General features: G+C 49.4%; 1 protein-coding gene across 4 annotated transcripts; it reads left to right on the top strand.

Annotated features, from left to right (window-relative positions):
* Positions 1-483: 483 nt before the first annotated feature.
* On the top strand, positions 484-6,981 carry TNFRSF6B (TNF receptor superfamily member 6b). Of its 4 annotated transcripts, none has more exons than XM_056507153.1 (5): positions 484-567; positions 1,303-1,379; positions 1,881-2,259; positions 4,362-4,556; positions 6,051-6,981. In XM_056507153.1, exons 2-5 carry the CDS (start codon positions 1,338-1,340, stop codon positions 6,326-6,328), a joined length of 894 nt encoding a protein of 297 aa, XP_056363128.1. In that variant the 5' UTR covers positions 484-567; positions 1,303-1,337; the 3' UTR covers positions 6,329-6,981. The 4 variants fall into 4 exon arrangements, with proteins under 4 accessions (XP_056363128.1, XP_056363125.1, XP_056363127.1 ...); XM_056507150.1 differs by lacking the exon at positions 484-567 and adding an exon at positions 830-834; XM_056507152.1 differs by lacking the exon at positions 484-567 and adding an exon at positions 830-852.
* The last annotated feature ends 11,481 nt before the right edge of the window (positions 6,982-18,462 follow it).

The following is an 18,462-nucleotide window of genomic DNA, read 5'->3' as shown; positions in this document are numbered from 1 at the left end:
GCAAGGTTAAGTCCAGTTTTCATTTGAATCCTTGGGGTCCAAGACTTACAGCACTGTCACCTGTAAGGGATTTAAATGCTGACCTCCTCAGCTGCTGGATGTTGTTGAGCCACAAAAAGGTACCTGTGTTTAATGTTACTGTTGGAGTTGGTGTCATCCTCAGTGCTCCTGAAAGGAGAGAGTTTGAGCTCGGAGCCGGCTTTAGGAATGCAGTGCCCAAGCACTGACGGTCGGGGCTGCTTTGGCAGGGTCAGTGCCCTCGGGAGGGGGGCGCGGCAGTGAGTCGGGGTCTCTGGAGGGATGCTCCGCACAGCGCCGGCTGCACTGCCCGCAACCACGGCCAGGATCGGCCCCTCGGGGCTGCCTTTGACAGAAACTGTGCCCTGACAGCGACAAGCAGCTGCTCTTACTGGGAAGTTTTTCGGCGTTTACAGCCGGGGAGCAGAACGTTCTCAGGGGAATTTCCCTGCCTTTCCCCTCGCCAGAAAATTCCTCACCAACCCCCTGTAAAACTCAGAGAGCTTTGAAAAACTGTGCGAACCCCACTCGCCTCCTTCCTCAACACAGGTAGACGAATTTCATCGCTCTGAAAACTTCACTTCTAGACGAAAACGCAGAAACGAGAGCGAAAGCGGCGCTCGGCTGAGGGAGGGCGCGGAACGCGAAGGCGGAGCCGCTGTGGCCACGCCGGGATCGGGAAAGGCTCGGGGGCCGAGATGGGGTCGAGGGGCCGGGATGGAGCAGCGATGTCACCTCCCCTTGCCCAAGGGGGGTCTTCCCCACGGGCCGCTCTATAAAGGTGCTGCCGGCCGCGGTGAGCGGCGCCGTGCGGAGGTGCGAGGCGGAGGCGCGGTGAGCGGAGCCAGTCCCGCAGGATGGGATGGGATGGATGGGGATGGGAGGGAAGGGGAGGAAAGGGAGACCTTGGCTGCTTCCCCACCAGTTCCTGCTCCCTCTGGGCTGCGGTGGGCTGGGGGTGGCTTCCCGCCCCCGGGGATTCCACGTGTCTGGCGCCGCGTGCTCGGGAGCGCTCAGAGCCTCCCACCCGCAGCCGCTATAAGGCTCCGCTGCGTCCCTGCGCTGGGGAGAGCCGGCATCTCCCTCGGAGGAAGGGCTGACTCAGGAAAGCAGGCGAGGAAACCAAATCTTTCCCAGCAGCCCTTCCCTATCAGCCTTTACCTACCAGCCTTTCCCCATCTCCCTCTGTTTTAACGCTGGCCGGTTGGGTCGAACCTGCTGCCGCAGAGAGGAGCTCTGGCCCAGGCAGCAGCAGCCTCTGAAGAACCCTCTGTCTCTCCCCAGGTTCCTGGTCCCGGCGCTCGGAAGCTCTCGGTGCGATGCCATCCTGCCACGTGCCGAGTGTGAGGCATCTATCCAAGGTAATGATCTTCTGCTTGTCAGGCTGGGCACGTGGGCTTTGAAAAGGAAAGGGAGGATAAATAAGCTCTGGGATCCAGTCATTTCCTGAGCATCTGGGTTTCCAAAAAGTGTTAAAGATCCTAGGGAGCGTGCTTTTATCTGTTTTATCTCTGTTTGGAAAACTTCTCTCCTGCTTCTTGGTTTGCGAAGGTGTCTCTTACTGCAAATGGTGGTGAACTGACCGGGGTGAAAGAGGGGAATGTGCTGGAGCTGCTTCAAGTTCTGAATGAGGGAAACTGGGTTCTGAAGGCATCACAAATGGGTTTGGGAAGGATGCTCTGTCACCTTGGATGGCAAAGGAGAGCAGCAGCTGGTCCTTGGGCTGGGAACAGCATAAGGGAGGGAGAACAATTTCTTGTATCTACAACAATAACAAGTTCTGTAACAGCAGCAGCCGCGTTTGCTGCTCCCGCCTCTGCCTGAGGATGAGCTCAGGACTCTTTGCGCTGTCTTTGCCGTAGTGGATGTTTCCCCCTCTCCTCCTTTTGCTGGCTGAGCTGGCCTGCGCTGCCCACCCCACGTACCAGTGGAAGGATGCTGTGACGAACGAGAGGATCACGTGCCAGCAGTGCCCTCCCGGGACCTTCGTGTCACAGCACTGCTCCAGGGACAAACGCACGGAGTGCAAGCCCTGCCCGGATTTGCACTACACTCAGTACTGGAACTACCTGGAGAAGTGCCGCTACTGCAACGTCATCTGCGGGGAGAAGCAGGTGGAGGTGCAGCAGTGCAATGCCACACACAACCGCGCCTGCCAGTGCCAGCAGGGCTACTACTCCAACATGGAGTTCTGCATCAGGCACTCCGAGTGTCCCCCGGGCTCTGGGGTTGTGAAGCCGGGTAAGTACCAGGTGGGAACTGGGCACCCTCACAAGGCTCTTGCCACGCCCCAAAATCTCCGCTGGAGATAGAAATCAAGGACAAATACAGCAGCCAAATACAGCAGTCAATGCTTGCCCATAGCCTGACCGACTTCCTTTTAGCTCTGGTACTGGCACACTACCATCCTTGCCAGCATGCTCCTGCTTCTTTTCCAAGGAGGAATTTGGTTGGGTTTTCCCCCAGCTATCACTTTGAAAGCTTTTGAAATCCCCAGGAGCACACTTTGATGGGTTGTGTCAATCCCAGTTACCTGCCTCACCTGCCACAACAGGCAGAGCCAGGCTGTGACTTGGCCATCCCTGGAGCAGCCACTGGCCCTGTTCCACAGGCAGGTGGGAAAGTCCAAGCTGCTCCTGATCCTTCATCAGCTCCCTTCTCCTTACATAAAGCAGCCCGGGAGCTGGGAATGCTGAATATCTGAGCTAAAAACGGTCACTGATGAGGTCACAGAGGTGGTGAATATGTATAGCTCTGGGGCCAGGTCTTGTGGTTTTTCACTGAGCAATTTGGAGAAGCTGTGTTGAAAACACACAACGGACACACAGCCAGGTTCCAAAACCACAAAACCAGCTTTGTTTTGACTCCTGAGTCTGAGACTCTACCTCCTTGTGTGATCTAAGTCCCAAGATATTTTAGGGGATTTATTTTTCTGTTGTTTCCTCAGTACAGAGTTCTCTGGTCCTTTAGTTGCTCTGAATGTGAGGACCAGGCTCTGCCTGGAAACCACAGCAGGGGACAGCAAACCAGTGTGGGCAGCACCAGCAAACCCAGCAACATCCTGCTCCCCACTTTGAAGTGGGGAGAATTTTGAAATATGAAGGCTTTTGAAGCATGGAGTCTTTTGAAGTCCTTTCATGTGTGGCATGGAAGAGCTCCAGGCTCACCAGCCAGAGGGAAAATACCTGTTGTCTTCAGCTGATGTTTATGATTGAGATTTGAGGTTTAATTTTCTATAGGACATGGCAAAATCCAGTAACAAAATGCAGCAAAGGGGGAAGATCTCCAAGCATTACAGGGAAGCACTTTGAAATTAAATACGAAATTTGTGTGGAGAGTTGGCTCTAGGACTGAGGAGTCATACAAGCAAGCTGGGTATTTGAGGAGAAGATGTTTTTTTGTTATTATTATTTATTTTTTGGAAAGGCTTTTTTTGTGGGGAGGATTGCACCCCAGCCCAACCACCTGAACACCACAGCAAGGACTGAGTGTCCAGTGTGGTGGGCAGAGCCCTGGACCTGCCAGTGCTGGTGTCAGGACGGGGAAGGTGTGGACTGGGGGCCATAGGCAGAATTTGCTGTTGTTTGGGTTGGATGAGTGTGCAATCCCCCTGGGCAAACCAACTTCTTTGGATTTCCCATTTGCAAATAGTGGCTCAGACATTGGGGGTTATGGCTGGGCCTTAGAATCGCAGAATGGTCAGGGATGGGAGGGACCTGAAAGATCAGACTTCTGGGAAAGCCTAAAGGCAACAACCTAGGAACGCTTGGGATTTGATTTGTGAAGAGGAGTTGAAAGGGGTGGGAAATCTCCTGCCCCCAGAGCCCCTCCCTCTGCTCCCAAGGAACAGGAATGTTGCCTGGTGCAATCCTGCCTGTGTGGCATCATCCCTGTGACACAATAGAAGTGCTGGCCCAGAGCCAGGGGGAGCAGTGACGGCGCAGCCAAGGACAGCTGAGCTTTCACCTCCACAGAGACTTTTACTTTCGCTTGGTCGGGAGCCTCTGGCTCTGAGAACTGAAGGGCTGGTGTGGCAGCTCAGCCACCTGCCTGGCTGCTGGCTCCTGTCTGGGAGGTGGCCTTTTGAAAGTAGATGAGATATCCTCTTGTTGTCCTCTCATGTCTGTGGGGTCTGACTATTTATCAGCATAGGCTTGGGAGAAGGCTGGGGGAAGCACTGCTGTTTGCCCTATGTGAGGACATACAATTCCCAGGGGAGGTACTAGCAGTGATCATTTCCAAAACACCACCCTCATGCTTAAATGGTGTCTGGCATCATTCCAGCTGCTGCCTCTGCTCCTGTGCAGACTTGTCACCTGATGGTCCTGTCTCCCCATGCACAGGTACCCCCTTTGAGGACACCCAGTGCCATGACTGCCCCCACGGCTTCTTCTCCTCCAACTACAGCACCAACCCATGCCAGCCACACCAGGACTGTGAGCAGCAGGGGAAGGTGACCAACGTGCCGGGCAACAAGTACCACGACACCCTCTGCACATCCTGCAGGCTGGGGAGAGGCAACAGCACACAGGGATCAGGTGAGCCACAGGCACAGCGTGCCAGGACTGATGCTGCCAGGCTGAGGGCAAACTTCCTTGCGACTTTTTCCTACTTAGATGCAAAATGTGGCTTGTAATGGCTTGTAAAAGCATGGACTGATCCATAATTAATAATTATTATTGATAAAATAGTCTGTCTCACATTCTTTTACCAGTGTTAGTCCCATAGAGCAGGGACAGGGTGCTGGGCTTAAGCAGCAGCCACTGCACAGTGAGAACAAAGAGCTGACAGTGAATTCCTGCTGGATCTTACCAGGAACAACTGGAGTGCTGGGATGGGATATTTTAGGCAGATGAGGCACCCAGCTTGGCTCCTGCACTCCCTTTTCCTGGCTTCACCTGTTTTCCAGGAGCTTTTATGGCAGCCACAGCCTGGTCACATGCAGGTTAAATGGAGCAGAGCCCAAGGTTCATTGGAGCTGAGTGTGGGGTGGATATTGATCCCATATGACTCTAAAAGATTTTCCTCTGTGATGAGTGAATGTGGAGGCTCTCCCCCACCAGCTCTCGCCTTTCCATCCTCTCCTGACACCACCAGCACAAATTTCTCCTTACAAAGCCTGACTCATACCATGAGTTCCCTGCCAGAAGTGTGATCCTGACACCCAGACTGGAAAGCTCTGTCACCAGTGGAATGCAGTCCCGGGGTGGGGGAAGGCCAGGTCAGAGCAGTGTCAGCAGCACGTGCGTCAGACACCGGCCCCCGCAGCCAGACCAGCCCTTTGCAGATATTTATAGAGAGAGGAGTCCCGAGCAAAGGGAGCTAAAGGGCTTTTTGAGCTCCAGTTTATTATGATTCCTCTTAGGAGGCACACAGGGACCTGCTCATGGTCAACCTGAGCCTGCTGGAGAGGCAGAGCCTGAGCAGTGGAGCTCAACCCACCCCACTATAACCAGTGAAGCCCTTCCCAGTTTGCAATAACATGAAACTGGGCTAATCTCTTCCTGATTGAGTAATCCTTTGGCCTTGGCCTCTTGAAAATTCTTTCTGTTTTCATTCCTTATGCTGGATGCACTCCAGCAGCTTCCACCAGCTGGGACCAGATCTGTTCCATCCCAGTGCCCTTGGGACTGTGCTTAGGGCTGATCCTGTTACAAGATTTACAGATCTGCATGGGAAAACAGAAACTTTCAGGAAAAAGAATGTGTAAATACTTACTGCAATTACTTCAGATTTGTCTGGGTTTTTCCGGTATTCCCTGATGGGGAGTAGCATTGAACACTGAACATTGGCTTTCCTCTGAATTTTACACCTTGTTTTCCAACTGCCCCGTGTAGAGTGTGTGTCACTGATGGGAAGTTCAGCCTTCCACTAGATCAGGTTGTTCCAGGGCCCATCCAACCTGGCCTTGAACACTTCCAGGCCTGGGGCATTCACCACCTCCCTGGGCAGATGTCCCACAGGGAGCCTTGGCAAGGCTGAGCCCTGCTCTCCCACACCCCTTTAACCTCCGGGCTGTTTTCCCCCACCAGCTGAAGAAGATGAAGACTGCGAACAAGCCATGATAGACTTTGTGGTGTATCAGAACATTCCCGTCAAGAAGCTGAAGCGGCTGCAGCAGATCCTGGAGCACTCGCCGAAGAAGCAGGCACCATGGACCAGGGCAGCCATCCAGGAGAAATTCCGGGCTTTCCTCACTCACAAGAAGGAGGAGGACTCTGAGGTCACCAAGGAGCTGCTGGATGCTCTGCGCATGGTCAAGCTCCACTCCATCGAGGAGAAGGTCCGCAAGCGCTTCCGGCTGCCCTGAGAGCACGACCTGGACTTTTTGGGTGCTCTTTGTTTTGGTTTTTATCTTCTGAGGCTCCATTAATTTATTCATCTTTCCAAACATAACTTGAAAAGCAGCATGAGAGATGAACGATGGAGTGGCACCGTGACATGGCTGCTGTGTTACTGCTGATGGGTTGGGATGGGATGGGATGGGATGGGATGGGATGGGATGGGATGGGATGGGATGGGATGGGATGTGTGAGCAGCAGTATTCCCTTGCTAGTGGCTGTGGCAGCTCCTGGGAGCTCACCAGGTGTTGGCCACTGATTTTCCAGCCCTTAGCAAGGGTCAATATTTTATCAGAAGAAAAACCTGCATCCAGGGTCATTATTTCTGGGGAAGAACACGGTCCCCTTTATAGACAACAGTTTGGCTTTGTTTTAGACTGTGTGAATTTGGGTTTGTTGGGAGTTTTAGTCATTTAACAGTATTTCCCACAGAGGATTTGCTTGTATTTCTTTGTCATGCTTCTGTTTGAGGAGTTTGCTGCTGAGGCACAGGAAGGAGGATGATGCCCCAAACTCACTGGTACAGCTGGCTTGAAATTTATTTCTTAACTGCCTATTTTTATACCATGTGTGAAAGACGTTTTCTAAAGAAAGAAACCAAAGAAGTTATTTTATCATACAACTCTCTGTCACCAGAGTCCTTTCCTAGTCTCACTTGGAGGTGGTGTTGGGAGTCCCAGACTCGTATCTGACCCTGCTTACCCTTGTCTGTTTTTCCCATGTGCTTTTCCACATGTTGGCATCCCTGCCCATGGCAGGGCATTGAAACAAGATAATCTGGAAGATTCCTTCCAACCTAAACCATTCAGGGATTCTGTGATCACGCACCCCAGCCATCCCCTGCCCCTGTGAGCCATGGCCAGGCTCTGTGCCAGCGGGATGCAGAGAGTTTGCACCGGGATTTATGGCCAAACACACTCATATCTCCTGGGTCAGCCCAACATGTTCCTTTGAGCCCCAGCTCTGTTCCCTGACTGTGTGCTCAGTCAGCCAAGAGCTGGCTTGGGGCAGCTGTGCTGACTGCAGGAGGTTTTTTTAAACAGATGTTGCTTAGGGAAGTCAACAAGAATGACCCCTGCAGGCATTTTCCACCCTGTAGCAATGATAATGCAGAGCAACATTTTATGCTGTGAATGAGTTTGACTTTTTATAGCTCTTTTATAGTGGAACAGATGCCAGGAAATGTTTATTGTTCAGAAGACCATGTTTTCCCCCAGCTCAGAGCTGTTCAAAGCTCTCTGAAGCGAGTGATGTGTGAAAGTGCTCCAGCACTTTTCCCGTGCAAGGAACCTGTAGGGAGAGAAAGGAATTTTACCCTCCCCTCACTGCCCACAGACACATACCAGGCTCTTCCTGCTGCAGTGGCAATCCATGACAGTCTGGATGACAGAGGATGATCCCAAGGGGTAGTGCTTGCCTCTTCACTGCTCCAGAGCTCAGGAGTCCCTGGATGCCTGCTCACACCTGCCTGGCACCACAGGCTTGAACTGATGATCCCAGGCTTGAACTGGGATCCCAGACTTGCAACACCTTACCCCAGTTTTGGGCTCTGAGGATGAAGCAGCTCAGTGACCCTGGCATTATCCTGGGTCAGTTCAGCCAGGAAAGAAGAGAAGCAAATGGCTGAAAAACAGCTAAGGGGAGCACTCACCCCTCTGCATTGAGCCTGGGGTGATCCTGGGAATCCCCTCAGTCCTGGCAATCTCCTCGAAGCTTTGTCAAGCCTGTCCTTGAAATCCTGCCAAGGAGCTTCACAGGGGACCAGAACTCCCTTTCCCAATGCTCCGTTTTTACCATGATCTCTGCCTTCCCAAGCTGCTTTATCCCTGTGGGATGCAGCTCAGCCCCTGAGCATCCCTTACTCCGAGTCCCTTGGCAGGAGCCAAGTGCCGCTGGCACGGTCCAAGAGCAGCTGGGGCAGGAGATGAGGGTTTCCATCAGAGCACTGTGAGAACTGAAGCACAGCTGCAGCACTTTGCTCCAAGGCAGAGTGCAAGGCAGGACACCAAGTGCTGATGTGTTGAAGGCTGGAGCAGCTGGAGTCTCCGGTGTTGGCTGCAGCTCCTTGAGGGATTCCCATCCTGCTGCATTGCAGTTATCCTGACTCAGCACAAAGTTTTTGGAGTCCTTGGTCTGAAGGGGAACAGGAATGGAGAGCTGTTAGTGCAGGAACTGCCTCCCACACCATCCTGGCTTCTTCAAATATATATTTGCCACAGGAGTTGAGAGGGAGGGAAAACAGGAATATTATTGGCAAGAAGTTGGATGTTGGTTTAGTAGTTTAGTTGAGTGACTTTTCCAGAGAAAAAGGTGCTTTTTCTGTGTATTTCTTGTTGGTGATAAAGGACATCAGTGCTGAGGTGGAAGTCCCTGTGGGGCCTGGTGGCTGAGCTCAGGGTCCTTGGGACACTTCATGTTGTCCCTGGAGCTTCCTGCCCTTCTCACCAGGGAGAAAACACCTGGGGTGTCTGCTGGAGGCCTCCAGCAGTTGTGCAGTGAGACCCAAGGAGTCAGCACTGTTCCCTGGGCTCCTGGGTGTTCTGGTGATATCTCATGGGCAAGGGATCAGTGAAGATCCAGGTCCAACCAGGTGCTGGCAGAAGTGGAAGGAGAGCAGTTGTGGTCCAGCTGTGCTCAGTGCTGTGCCTGCTGAGCAATGCCAGAGCCCAGCAGCTGATAAACACAGGCTGGGCAGTGATCCTGCTTCTCCTAGCACCCAGCCTCCCCCTGGGCTGCCCTGATCTGTAGGAGAGCCCAGGGAACAGATTTTCTGCTGAATGCTGATGCAGAGGAGGGAAGTTTGGGGTCCTTTTTATTATTTGGGGTTTTTTTATTTAATAACCTGAGTGCTCCATTCCACCTGGACACCAGTCAGCACAGATCCTTTGTCCCTTCAGAGTGGTTGCAGCAGATGCTTTGACAGGCTTGCTCTCACACAGAGGTTTGCCAGTGTTTATGTCCCACTGCTGTGACTCTGAGGGTCACTACCTATGTGCAGATGTAGCAGGGTGAGGAGAGCCACCAGCTCCTCCCCATCCTGTCAGGAATGCCTTGCTGACCCATGTGGCCCTGCCAGCACTGAATGAGGGTCCACCATGTCCATCCTCCTTGGGACACCATGTCTGGAACCCTTGTGCCTTGGCAGGTTGCAGTGGGGACCACAGAGCTCAGCTCGATGAAGCTGGAGAGGGGGATTAAGTAACGAGATGGGCCAGCCTGTGTCAGAGCTCTGCACTCACTGCCAGGCTTCCCCTGCCACTGCAGCAGCGAGGGGTTGGCAGGGTGCCACCAGCAGCTCCAGCTTAGTGCCACCAGCCTGACTGGCTCTGCCAGGGAATCTCCTGAGCACCCACGTGTTGTTATCATGTTCTGTTCTGGGGATTTGGAGCTTCTCCTCAGGTGTCCCCCCAACCCTAGAATCCTCATTGCCAAGCTAGCTGGAATTGCTGTGCAGGGAATTTTCTTATGTAGGCTCATAGGCAGAGTGACTGAGGAGGACCTTTCTGGTAAATATTAACCTTTATAAGGGTGGCCAAACACCCTGGTATGTGAGTCCTGCTGGGCTTCCAGGAAATGGGCTTTGCTGGAAAAGCTGGGATGAGCACTGCATGGTGCCAGCCCCAGCATTCCCCACCTCTGCTTCCACTGCCTGGCACACAAACCACAACAAGCACTCTCAAATCACCTGTGGCTCCATCAGGAGGTGCTTCACCTTTTCAGCTAATTGACATTAAGAGGATAAAAACCCCTGTTGGTTTCCCCTGAAGTTTCCAAAGCCCAGAGAGAAAGAAGAGGAAGAGTTGGCAGCCTCAGCTTTTTCCTGGTTATTTAAAAGACTTTCCTCATAAGCTGTGGCAGAGGAGAGAGCACATGGTAACATCTAAAAGTAGATGCAGTGCTATCCCAGGATGACTCAGATATTTAGTACACAGAAGATAATTTCCAAATGCTACAAGCACTACGTAAAAGGCCAAGCCCACACTGGTCATGTCAGGTTTCTCCCTGCTATTAAATGCTTAAATCCAGACAAAATCCCACAAAACCACTGGTTGGTTTCAAGTGCTGAGGTGGGTTAGGTTGGTGCCATGGGCTCCTTGGCCACCTGTTACCACAACCAGGTGTGGCAATGACTCAGGCTGGTGGTGATGCCTCAAACCCCCGGAGCACTAGCAGCAGGAGCTGACGTGCTTCCAACCTGCTCATTGCAGGAGCAGTTGGGACATGTCCCTTTTCATCCAAGGAGAGCACTGTGAGTGCTGGCCCAGCTGCAAAACTTGGAATTGGCTCAGTGAATAACTAATGTGAGTGGAAGGAGTCAGAGGGAGTTTTTCCAGTGAGGTCACACATAGCTGGCTCATGCCTTGACCTCCAAGGAGAGCTAAGACTGATAGAGGAAACCAAGAGGGGGAATTTTTGAGATGTGCAGAGAGATGCAGAGGGGATGAAACCAGTTAAAACACATAATTCATCTTGTCGAAACAGCCTGCAGCCCTCTTGGCCCTGAGGCTGCCACCTTGTCATACACAAGACAGGTAAATTCACTCTCCTGCCTGCAGATTTGGCCACCCTCCCCTGTTGCTCAGCAGCTGACAGTGGGCTGAGTCCTCCATACTCTGTGGGAGAGGACGCAGGGAGTGCTAACACACACCAAACTTGTTTGCATTCACACATCACTATTCCAGAGGTGGCAATTTTATCTTATTTTGAAGCACACTTCTATTTTTCTCCTGATAGTAGAATTTTCCCTTCTGGCTGTAATCCTGTGTAATACGTCCAGGCTGTCCCTGCTGGGATTCATCCCTCACAGCAGTCACTCAACAGTGGGACCAAATTTCCTGGTGCCAGGGCTGGAGGGGAACAGTGCCAGCCCTGTTGGATAAGCAGAGATGAGTGAGCCTGAGGAAGTCAATCCTGTCCTAGAGCAGGAGCAGAGAGGCTGAGATGTGCAGGGCAGTCCAGCCTGTGGGGCAGAGAATGCAGATGTTGGGAGGTCTCACCTGATTCCCTGCCCTCATTTCTACCCCTCCTCAGTTTATAATTTTTGTTCCTTTCTGTGTTCAAGGAGCTTTTTCCTAGGAGTGGGAAGTCTCCAAAAGCAAGCAGAAGAAGGCACAGCAGGTGACCTGTCCCAGATAGGGCCAGGGGGACACGGGGGAACTGAGGAGTGAGGACCAGGGAGCCCCATGATGAGTTGGTGTCACTTTGGCCAGGTGAGGAGATGGATCGGGTGCTCTTGGGCTGAGTGGGGCTCATACCATGGATCTGCATCCAGAGCTGGGTGAAAATGCCTCCTGAGCACACACTATATATTTCTTGATGGCAAGAGAATTTTTGCCTCCCACTGACTAAAAACAGAATATGACTGATAAATCCTTCCAATGAAACTTTAAAAATTTCCATGAAAAACATCAATAAAAGGAAACAGTTTGGCTTGTCAATATAATCCTATTAGTCTTATTAAAGAAGCTCAAATACATGATGGTGGCCTGATGACCCTATAAGCATTGCTGGAGGGTCACCAGCTTAGAGCTGTGTCTGGCCTGGAGGTGCAGGAGGGGCTGGGGAGGGGGTCACTCCCTGCCTTCACCTCACTGTCCTGTGTTGGCCCCCAAAGGGCCTTTCTGTCCCCCTTGCAAAATGGCAGAGTTGGAACTTGATGATCTTCCAGCTCAAACTGTTCTGTGATTCAGTGAAATTGGATGATCTTTCCAGGTTCCACATTCCAAAGGTGTTGGGATGTATTTCCTTCCAAAAAAGTCAATCATTGCTGCCTGCTGCTGAGTAATCTGAAAACAGATGACAGTACCTTTTATCACCATCTCCTGAAGTAAATTCAACTATTCAAGAATATTTAGTGCTCAACAGACTTGTTCAAACAATACTGTAGTGCTGAGTCAACCATTTAAAAGGCAGCTAAAGAAATACTAACATGAAATTCTCTTTTTTAACAAAATCTTGGATTTGGTTTCTTGTGGTAGTTACAGAGCACAATGCTATAGTTTTCACTTCTTCCTAGAGTTTGCTTCCAAGCAAGTGTTGGGACACCACTTGTCCTTCACAGGATAGCTTGGTCTTGCCCTGAGAGGTTTAAAGGGTCACTTACAGGGGCAGCACTGGCCTTTGCTCTCTGGTGACCAGTGACAGGACCTGAGAGAACAGCTGGAGCTGTGTGAAGGGACATTTAGGTTGGATGTTAGGAAAAGATCTTTCTCCCAGAGGGTGGCTGGGCATTAGAACAGGCTCCCCAGGGCAGTGGTCACTGGCCTAGGCCTGAACCAGAGCTCAAAGACCATTTGGACAATTCTGTCAGGCTCATGTGGGATTTTGGTGTGTCCTATGTGGGGCTGGGAGATGGACTCGATGATCTTTGTGGGTCCCTTCCAACTCAGGATATTCTGTGATTCTGTTTGGTCAGACATTGTTTGACTCCCCTCACTTTGCTCACCATTGTACTTGGGCTGTAATGATCAGGTCTGGGCAGTGCCTCCTCTTAGCTGAATAAAATTAGAATACATTAGTAAACCCTCCGGTGCCCTTTAACTTAAAAGAGTTTTCTCAGTAACAAAGCCATGGCCACAACTACAATATCCATACACAACACTCCCCCTGTTTAGAACCATGAGACCTTGATGTGGTGTTGTCTGAGTCAACAGGAGTCTTCCCTCAGCAACTCTTTGTTTACCCTAGAAAAACAATCATAACTATACAATGTTTAGGGAAAAAGGGCAGAAAAGCTGATGTGTCTAAGTAACTAAGCAGTACTGGGGATCCCAGACCTCACAGTGCCATGTGGGTGTGGGGAGAATTGAGGTCTCTGTTGTGGTGTTCTTCGTCACTGCTCACACAAGCATCACCCTGGGCCATCCAGTGCATCAGGATCCTGTGCTTGGTCTCAACATGGGGAGGGAGCTCCAGCAGTGTGGTGACTTAGCTGCAACATGGGAGTGGAGCTGGGAGACTTGATCATTTTCTTATGGAAACACAAGGAATGACAACTTCCCAGCTATCACTGTGAGGACACGAGCTCAGCGAGGATGTGTGTTAGGTGGTCAGTGCTGCTGAGCCTCAGGCATGTGGATTTCAGGGTGGTTTGGAGTGGAAAGTGTAAGGCACTAGATAAACAGTCAAGATTGGCTTCAGGGACTTGATCCAATGTGCTTGCCCAGCCTTGGTCAGATCACACAGATTCCCTGCTGCTGGTTTCTATTCGTCTCTCTCTGCTTCCTTCTGTGACACTGCATCTTGGCAGGTGATTTATTGGACTTCTTTTGATCTTCCCAGAAGCTAAGATAAGAGCTCTTTAGCTGGGAAACTTGGGAGATAAGAATAGGAGTGTACATTTCCCTCTCCATGACTCTGAACCTGAAAGGAAAAATCAGCTCTGAGAATATCAACCCCAAGTTCTCCTTTCACCCAGTTTCATGTATTGTGTGCTGCCAGGTCATGGAGGAACAACCTCGCCTGTGATTCAGCACCTTTTGTCTGCAGAGATCCCCTGCCCTTTGACACACCACATGTACTCACAGGGTACTTACTAGTCTTTCACAGCTTGTGGTGTGGGCTATCCCATGATCCTACCTCTCATGGCATGGAAATGAGCTGTCAAAATTTCCACCATGCTGAGGATGTGGGTACAGCCCTGGGAGAGTTTAATCTTTGCCACGTGGAATTGGTTGGTTTTGGTTCAGCTGCCCTTTCCCAGAAGGCCACAGCTGCCTTTGCCCCCAGTGCTGTCCCCTGCAGAGCAAAGCCCTGCTGGTGGTCAGTACTGGGGGTTTCATTGCCAATATCTCAGTTAGAAATAAGCCTTGTTTGTATTGGAGGAACAAAATCTTTCAACGGGGCAGAATACACCTCAGTATTGCCCAGGTCCTCTTGTTCCACAGGCAGAAGAGCCCATCTGAAAGCCCTTGGTCACAAAACCCAACAAAAGCTCAGCATGGACTTGAACTTGATGATTTTTGTTGTCTGTGCCCAACTCAGGATATTTAATGATTCTCTGAAATACTGAGCTGCCCATACATTCCTTTGCCTGTTGCTGTTACAGGCAGTGAGGAGGTGCTGTGCCTAACACCAGCTTCTGGGAACAGTAAATTACTTATTCCTCCTTATGACTGCCTTAAAGAATTATTTTATTCTTTGTGGGAGCCTGACTCAAAAAAAAAAAAGAAATCTAATTAAAATCTCCAATGAAATGGCATTAGGTTCTCTGACTTCTGAGAAGTGGCAGAGGAGTTCCTGGCTATGAACTGCAGAAACAATTCCAGAGGTTTCTGTTTCAGGAAAACACTTAAGAATACACTTAATTTTACAATGAATTTAATTTGCCCTCAGAGAAGTGCTTCTGGTATGTGCTGAATACAGATGACTTAAAGTTAGATGGGGTCAGAGGCTTGGGTTAGTTCCTCCAAATGTTTAGCATGAAATGCATTCAGCTGAAGGATATACTCTTCAAATGATAGAGAATTGGCAAAAGCACAGCCTAGACAAGACAGGCCAAGCACAAAAAGAAGTTACTACTCATGAATTAGCAGTATTAGTGAGAACACTACATATTGGTCCAGGTAGAGTTTTGTTTCAAGGAAAGGATCCTGTGTGTTCCTAAGTGAATGTATCCACAGCCTTACCTTCACTGCTACCGTGGGTAACACATGGGAAAGGTGGGACTGCACAGACATCCTCAAGAAAGATGTCAGCAATGTGGTATTCAAGAGGGCACTCATGAAAACATGGAAATTTTGAAACTCATTTGACATTGTCAGCTTTAAGGAAGAAGTGCAACCAAGAAGGAATGAGGAGATTCCTGCCTCCCAATTTTGTGTTTAAAAAGAATGCCAGGCAGAATTCCAGCACTGTGTAGTTAACTGCCAATGTTCCTCCTCTCCTTGCTTCCAGCTGACAAGCAGCTCATTTATGAAAAAACCTTTAGATAATTTTCTCCCCTGGTGCTATTGCATACTATGCTGTCCATGTTTTCTGCACCAGATCTGTGTCATTTTCCATGAGGTCTGATTCTTTTTAGTACTAGTTTGTTGCTTTTACCAGGAATTTTAAGCATCACTCCCTTCTGATGTAATGGGTGAAGGCTTGTGATTGGATGGAAGTTGTGCAGATGAAGTTATTTGAGAGCAGACACTGCTGAGAGCTGGGACTAGACCCACATGAATGCAGTCTGGGAATAAAATAAGCTTGACTGTGTGTAAAGAAATGAATGGAAAGCCCCCAGGAGTTGTCATGGAAGCTGGTTTTACCAGAGGAGCAGAGAAACAACTCCCTTAGGGTTTGCAGAAGCACAAAGAACAAAACCCAAGGGTAAAGTTGCAGGAAATGCCCAAGGTCAAGTCAACAGTAACTGCTGTTATCCACCAGGAATGTTTCACATGGGATTTCCAAGTGCTATTAAATTCCACTGTAAAAAGCACCTGCTCAAGATGTTCTAGCATTGATTGTAAGAGCTCAGCAGAGGGGAAAGACTCTTGCACCTTACCACTGCCCCTGATCTCTCAGGAGAGAAATTTCAGGCAAATTTGAGTAAAAAACTTTGCCAGGAGGGAATTTTGAGAGGTCACCCAGCTGAGAATTGTCTGCAGGGCAGGCACTTCAGCCTGTCTTCCTTAATTGTTCAAATTGGTTTGGGGAAATCTATAGACCAATATTCAGGAGTCTGAACACAGCCCCAAAGCTGAAGGCAAAATGAGCCTATGGTGCTGCTTTGGGTAAAAGCTGAGGAGCAGAAGCAGAGCTGGACACGGAGGCAGAATCTGCTGTCCTTCATGTATGGACACTGCTGGCTGTGGCTGCCAGGAATTACCATCCACATTAATCAGTTTTTTTTTTATTTAAAGGGGTATTTGTCAAGTGCAGTGACAGTACCACTCTGCCTTTCTCTAGAAGTTCTCTCCTTGACACCATTTGCCAGAAGAGACATCCCAGAATACTGTTAAAAATCCAGTGAAATGCCTAGATCAATTCAGAACCCTCCAGAAGTACTTTAAGGCAGGTTTCTAGCTGAGCCCTACATTTCCAAATCTGTACTAGTAGGTCAGAGTCAGTTAATCAAGAACACTTCTGGAAATCATGACTAACTCAACAATCTCATACACAGCTAAAACATCACTGCTGAAGAGACTCATTCAAGATTGTGATCTGTATTATAACAGCAGATTTTTTCCCTAAACAAACTGCTGATTTGCTGGATGTGTCAGCAGTACACAAGCAGGATGGTAAGAAAGAAAAGACTAAAAATAGCTCAGTAATAAAACCATCCTACAGCACCGGATACTAAGTCCACTTCATGATGATGGCTTGATTTCAGTTCAGCAGAGTAGGAAGGATGGCTGGGGACACAGACTCTAGAGTTTGTTTGCTCCACTTTCTGAGACAGATGTTAGCAGCCAGAGACCGGACTAAGATGCTGGACTTACTCCAAATCTGGGTCTGATTTGTCTTGGCATTTTCCATGGTTCTGTGGGACAGAATGCTGTGGGAAGTGAGAAGAGCTCTGACCTCAGCACCACTGCAAGGCAGAGCCGCAGTGCTCGCGTCACCGCTGCCTTGCGTGAGGACAGGACTGGATTAGGTCAGACCAGCCAAAGTGCTGTAATTCAGTCACTCTGTGTCCTTGCAGAGTTCCAAAGGAAGATGGAATTGCCAGCAGCCAGGCAGCTCTGGGACTCACTGGGATTCTAAATGCTGTAGAAGTGCTTTTTTAGCTCTTGCCTCCTGCTGCTACTAGTTATTGAATGTTTGCATAGGAAATTCCAGATGGGTGAGAGCAATGCAATCATCTGCCAATGCTCAAATAAGGCAAGTGGGATTCTCTGCTGAAGTTACTGAACTCTTACCTTTATCTCATGGACAGCATGCCAAAGGAAACAGAGATTGCAAAGTGCAGATGATCAATCTGTTTCCCCTTGGGAAGATAAAGAAGCTCTTTAGCCAATTTCATTGCTGTGAACAGCATGGGCAAAACAGGTCCAATACAAATGTATCAAAAATCTCAAAAACTGACTAAATTTGAACTTTTAATTCAGAAACATTCTTGCTTTGTTTGAGGTCTGGTAGAGGGGCCACTTGAAACAAAAAAAGCATTTCAAATAAGTCCGTGCCTCCTGTAAGTATAAAATGTGACAAATTATTAAATTTCTGATCAAAATATAAAAAAAAGTACCATCTGCTGGGATACTGCTGTGGAAGGTCACTTTGAATTAGAGTGAACTTTACACTGGTGGTTTCAGAGAAATTCTCCCTGACTTCATGTGGCCAGAGCACACTCATACATACCTATCCCAGCTTGGGCATATCCCTGGGAAAAGGACACTCCCACAACTGAGAATTTAAAATCCTGAGGTCAAAACATTGGTTTTAAGACCTCCTGCTGATATGGATAACAAAACAGTCTGTGTCTAGAAACTGTTTTGTCATTCTAGTTTCCCAGGGAAAAAAAGAGAGCAAGAGATCTGAAAATATCATGTGGAAGTCTTGGAAAACCCCTTCTGTCCCAAAGAACAGACATTTCAAGCTACTTGACTAAAGTGTTTTGATTCTCAGCAAGCTACTTTTGTTCATTAGTTACTGTTTCACATCTTCAATTTGTCAGTACCAACTCTGCCAACCAAAACAATGAGGGCCACAAAGTCACCTTGAAAACACTCAGCCTTTCCAAGAGTTTTCCAAGAGCCCAGTGAGAGAGATGCTCCTGATAATTGGTTCTCTACAACTTCAGTACTCTTGAAAAATCTCAGCCCTGCATCACATGCAGCACCCAACAAAAGTGCCACTTCCTACAGTGGGTGAGTGATTTCCAAGGGATCCTCCACATTCATAGAACATACAAGAAAAAATACTGGGTCACTAGGTCTGAAGGAGCCTTACTTCTCCTACTGAGAAGCAAAGATTCTGCTCTACAGTTTGCAATTATTTGCACTGGCTTCATGAACTGAATGACACAGCCCAGCAGCCCTTGTACTTTGACCCAAACATGAGAACATGAATGATGTTCTCGCTCAAAAAAACATCTGCAATGAGCTCCATGCAGAAAATTTAGCAGAAAGTTCTTTGACAGATTCCAACTGAGAGACTTTAAATGAATACTACGGACTGG

This window comes from Oenanthe melanoleuca, chromosome 20, assembly GCF_029582105.1.
Source record: "Oenanthe melanoleuca isolate GR-GAL-2019-014 chromosome 20, OMel1.0, whole genome shotgun sequence".
Classification (NCBI taxonomy): domain Eukaryota; kingdom Metazoa; phylum Chordata; class Aves; order Passeriformes; family Muscicapidae; genus Oenanthe; species Oenanthe melanoleuca.
Note: the sequence above shows the minus strand (reverse complement) of the source record. Positions and strands in the feature narration are given on the sequence as shown.

Coding starts and splice junctions, on each gene's coding strand:
- TNFRSF6B (XM_056507153.1), top strand. CDS start 1,338: ATGCCATCCTGCCACGTGCCGAGTGTGAGGCATCTATCCAAG. Junction 1,380..1,880: donor GTGTGAGGCATCTATCCAAG/GTAATGATCTTC, acceptor TCTTTGCCGTAG/TGGATGTTTCCCCCTCTCCT. Junction 2,260..4,361: donor CTCTGGGGTTGTGAAGCCGG/GTAAGTACCAGG, acceptor CCCCATGCACAG/GTACCCCCTTTGAGGACACC.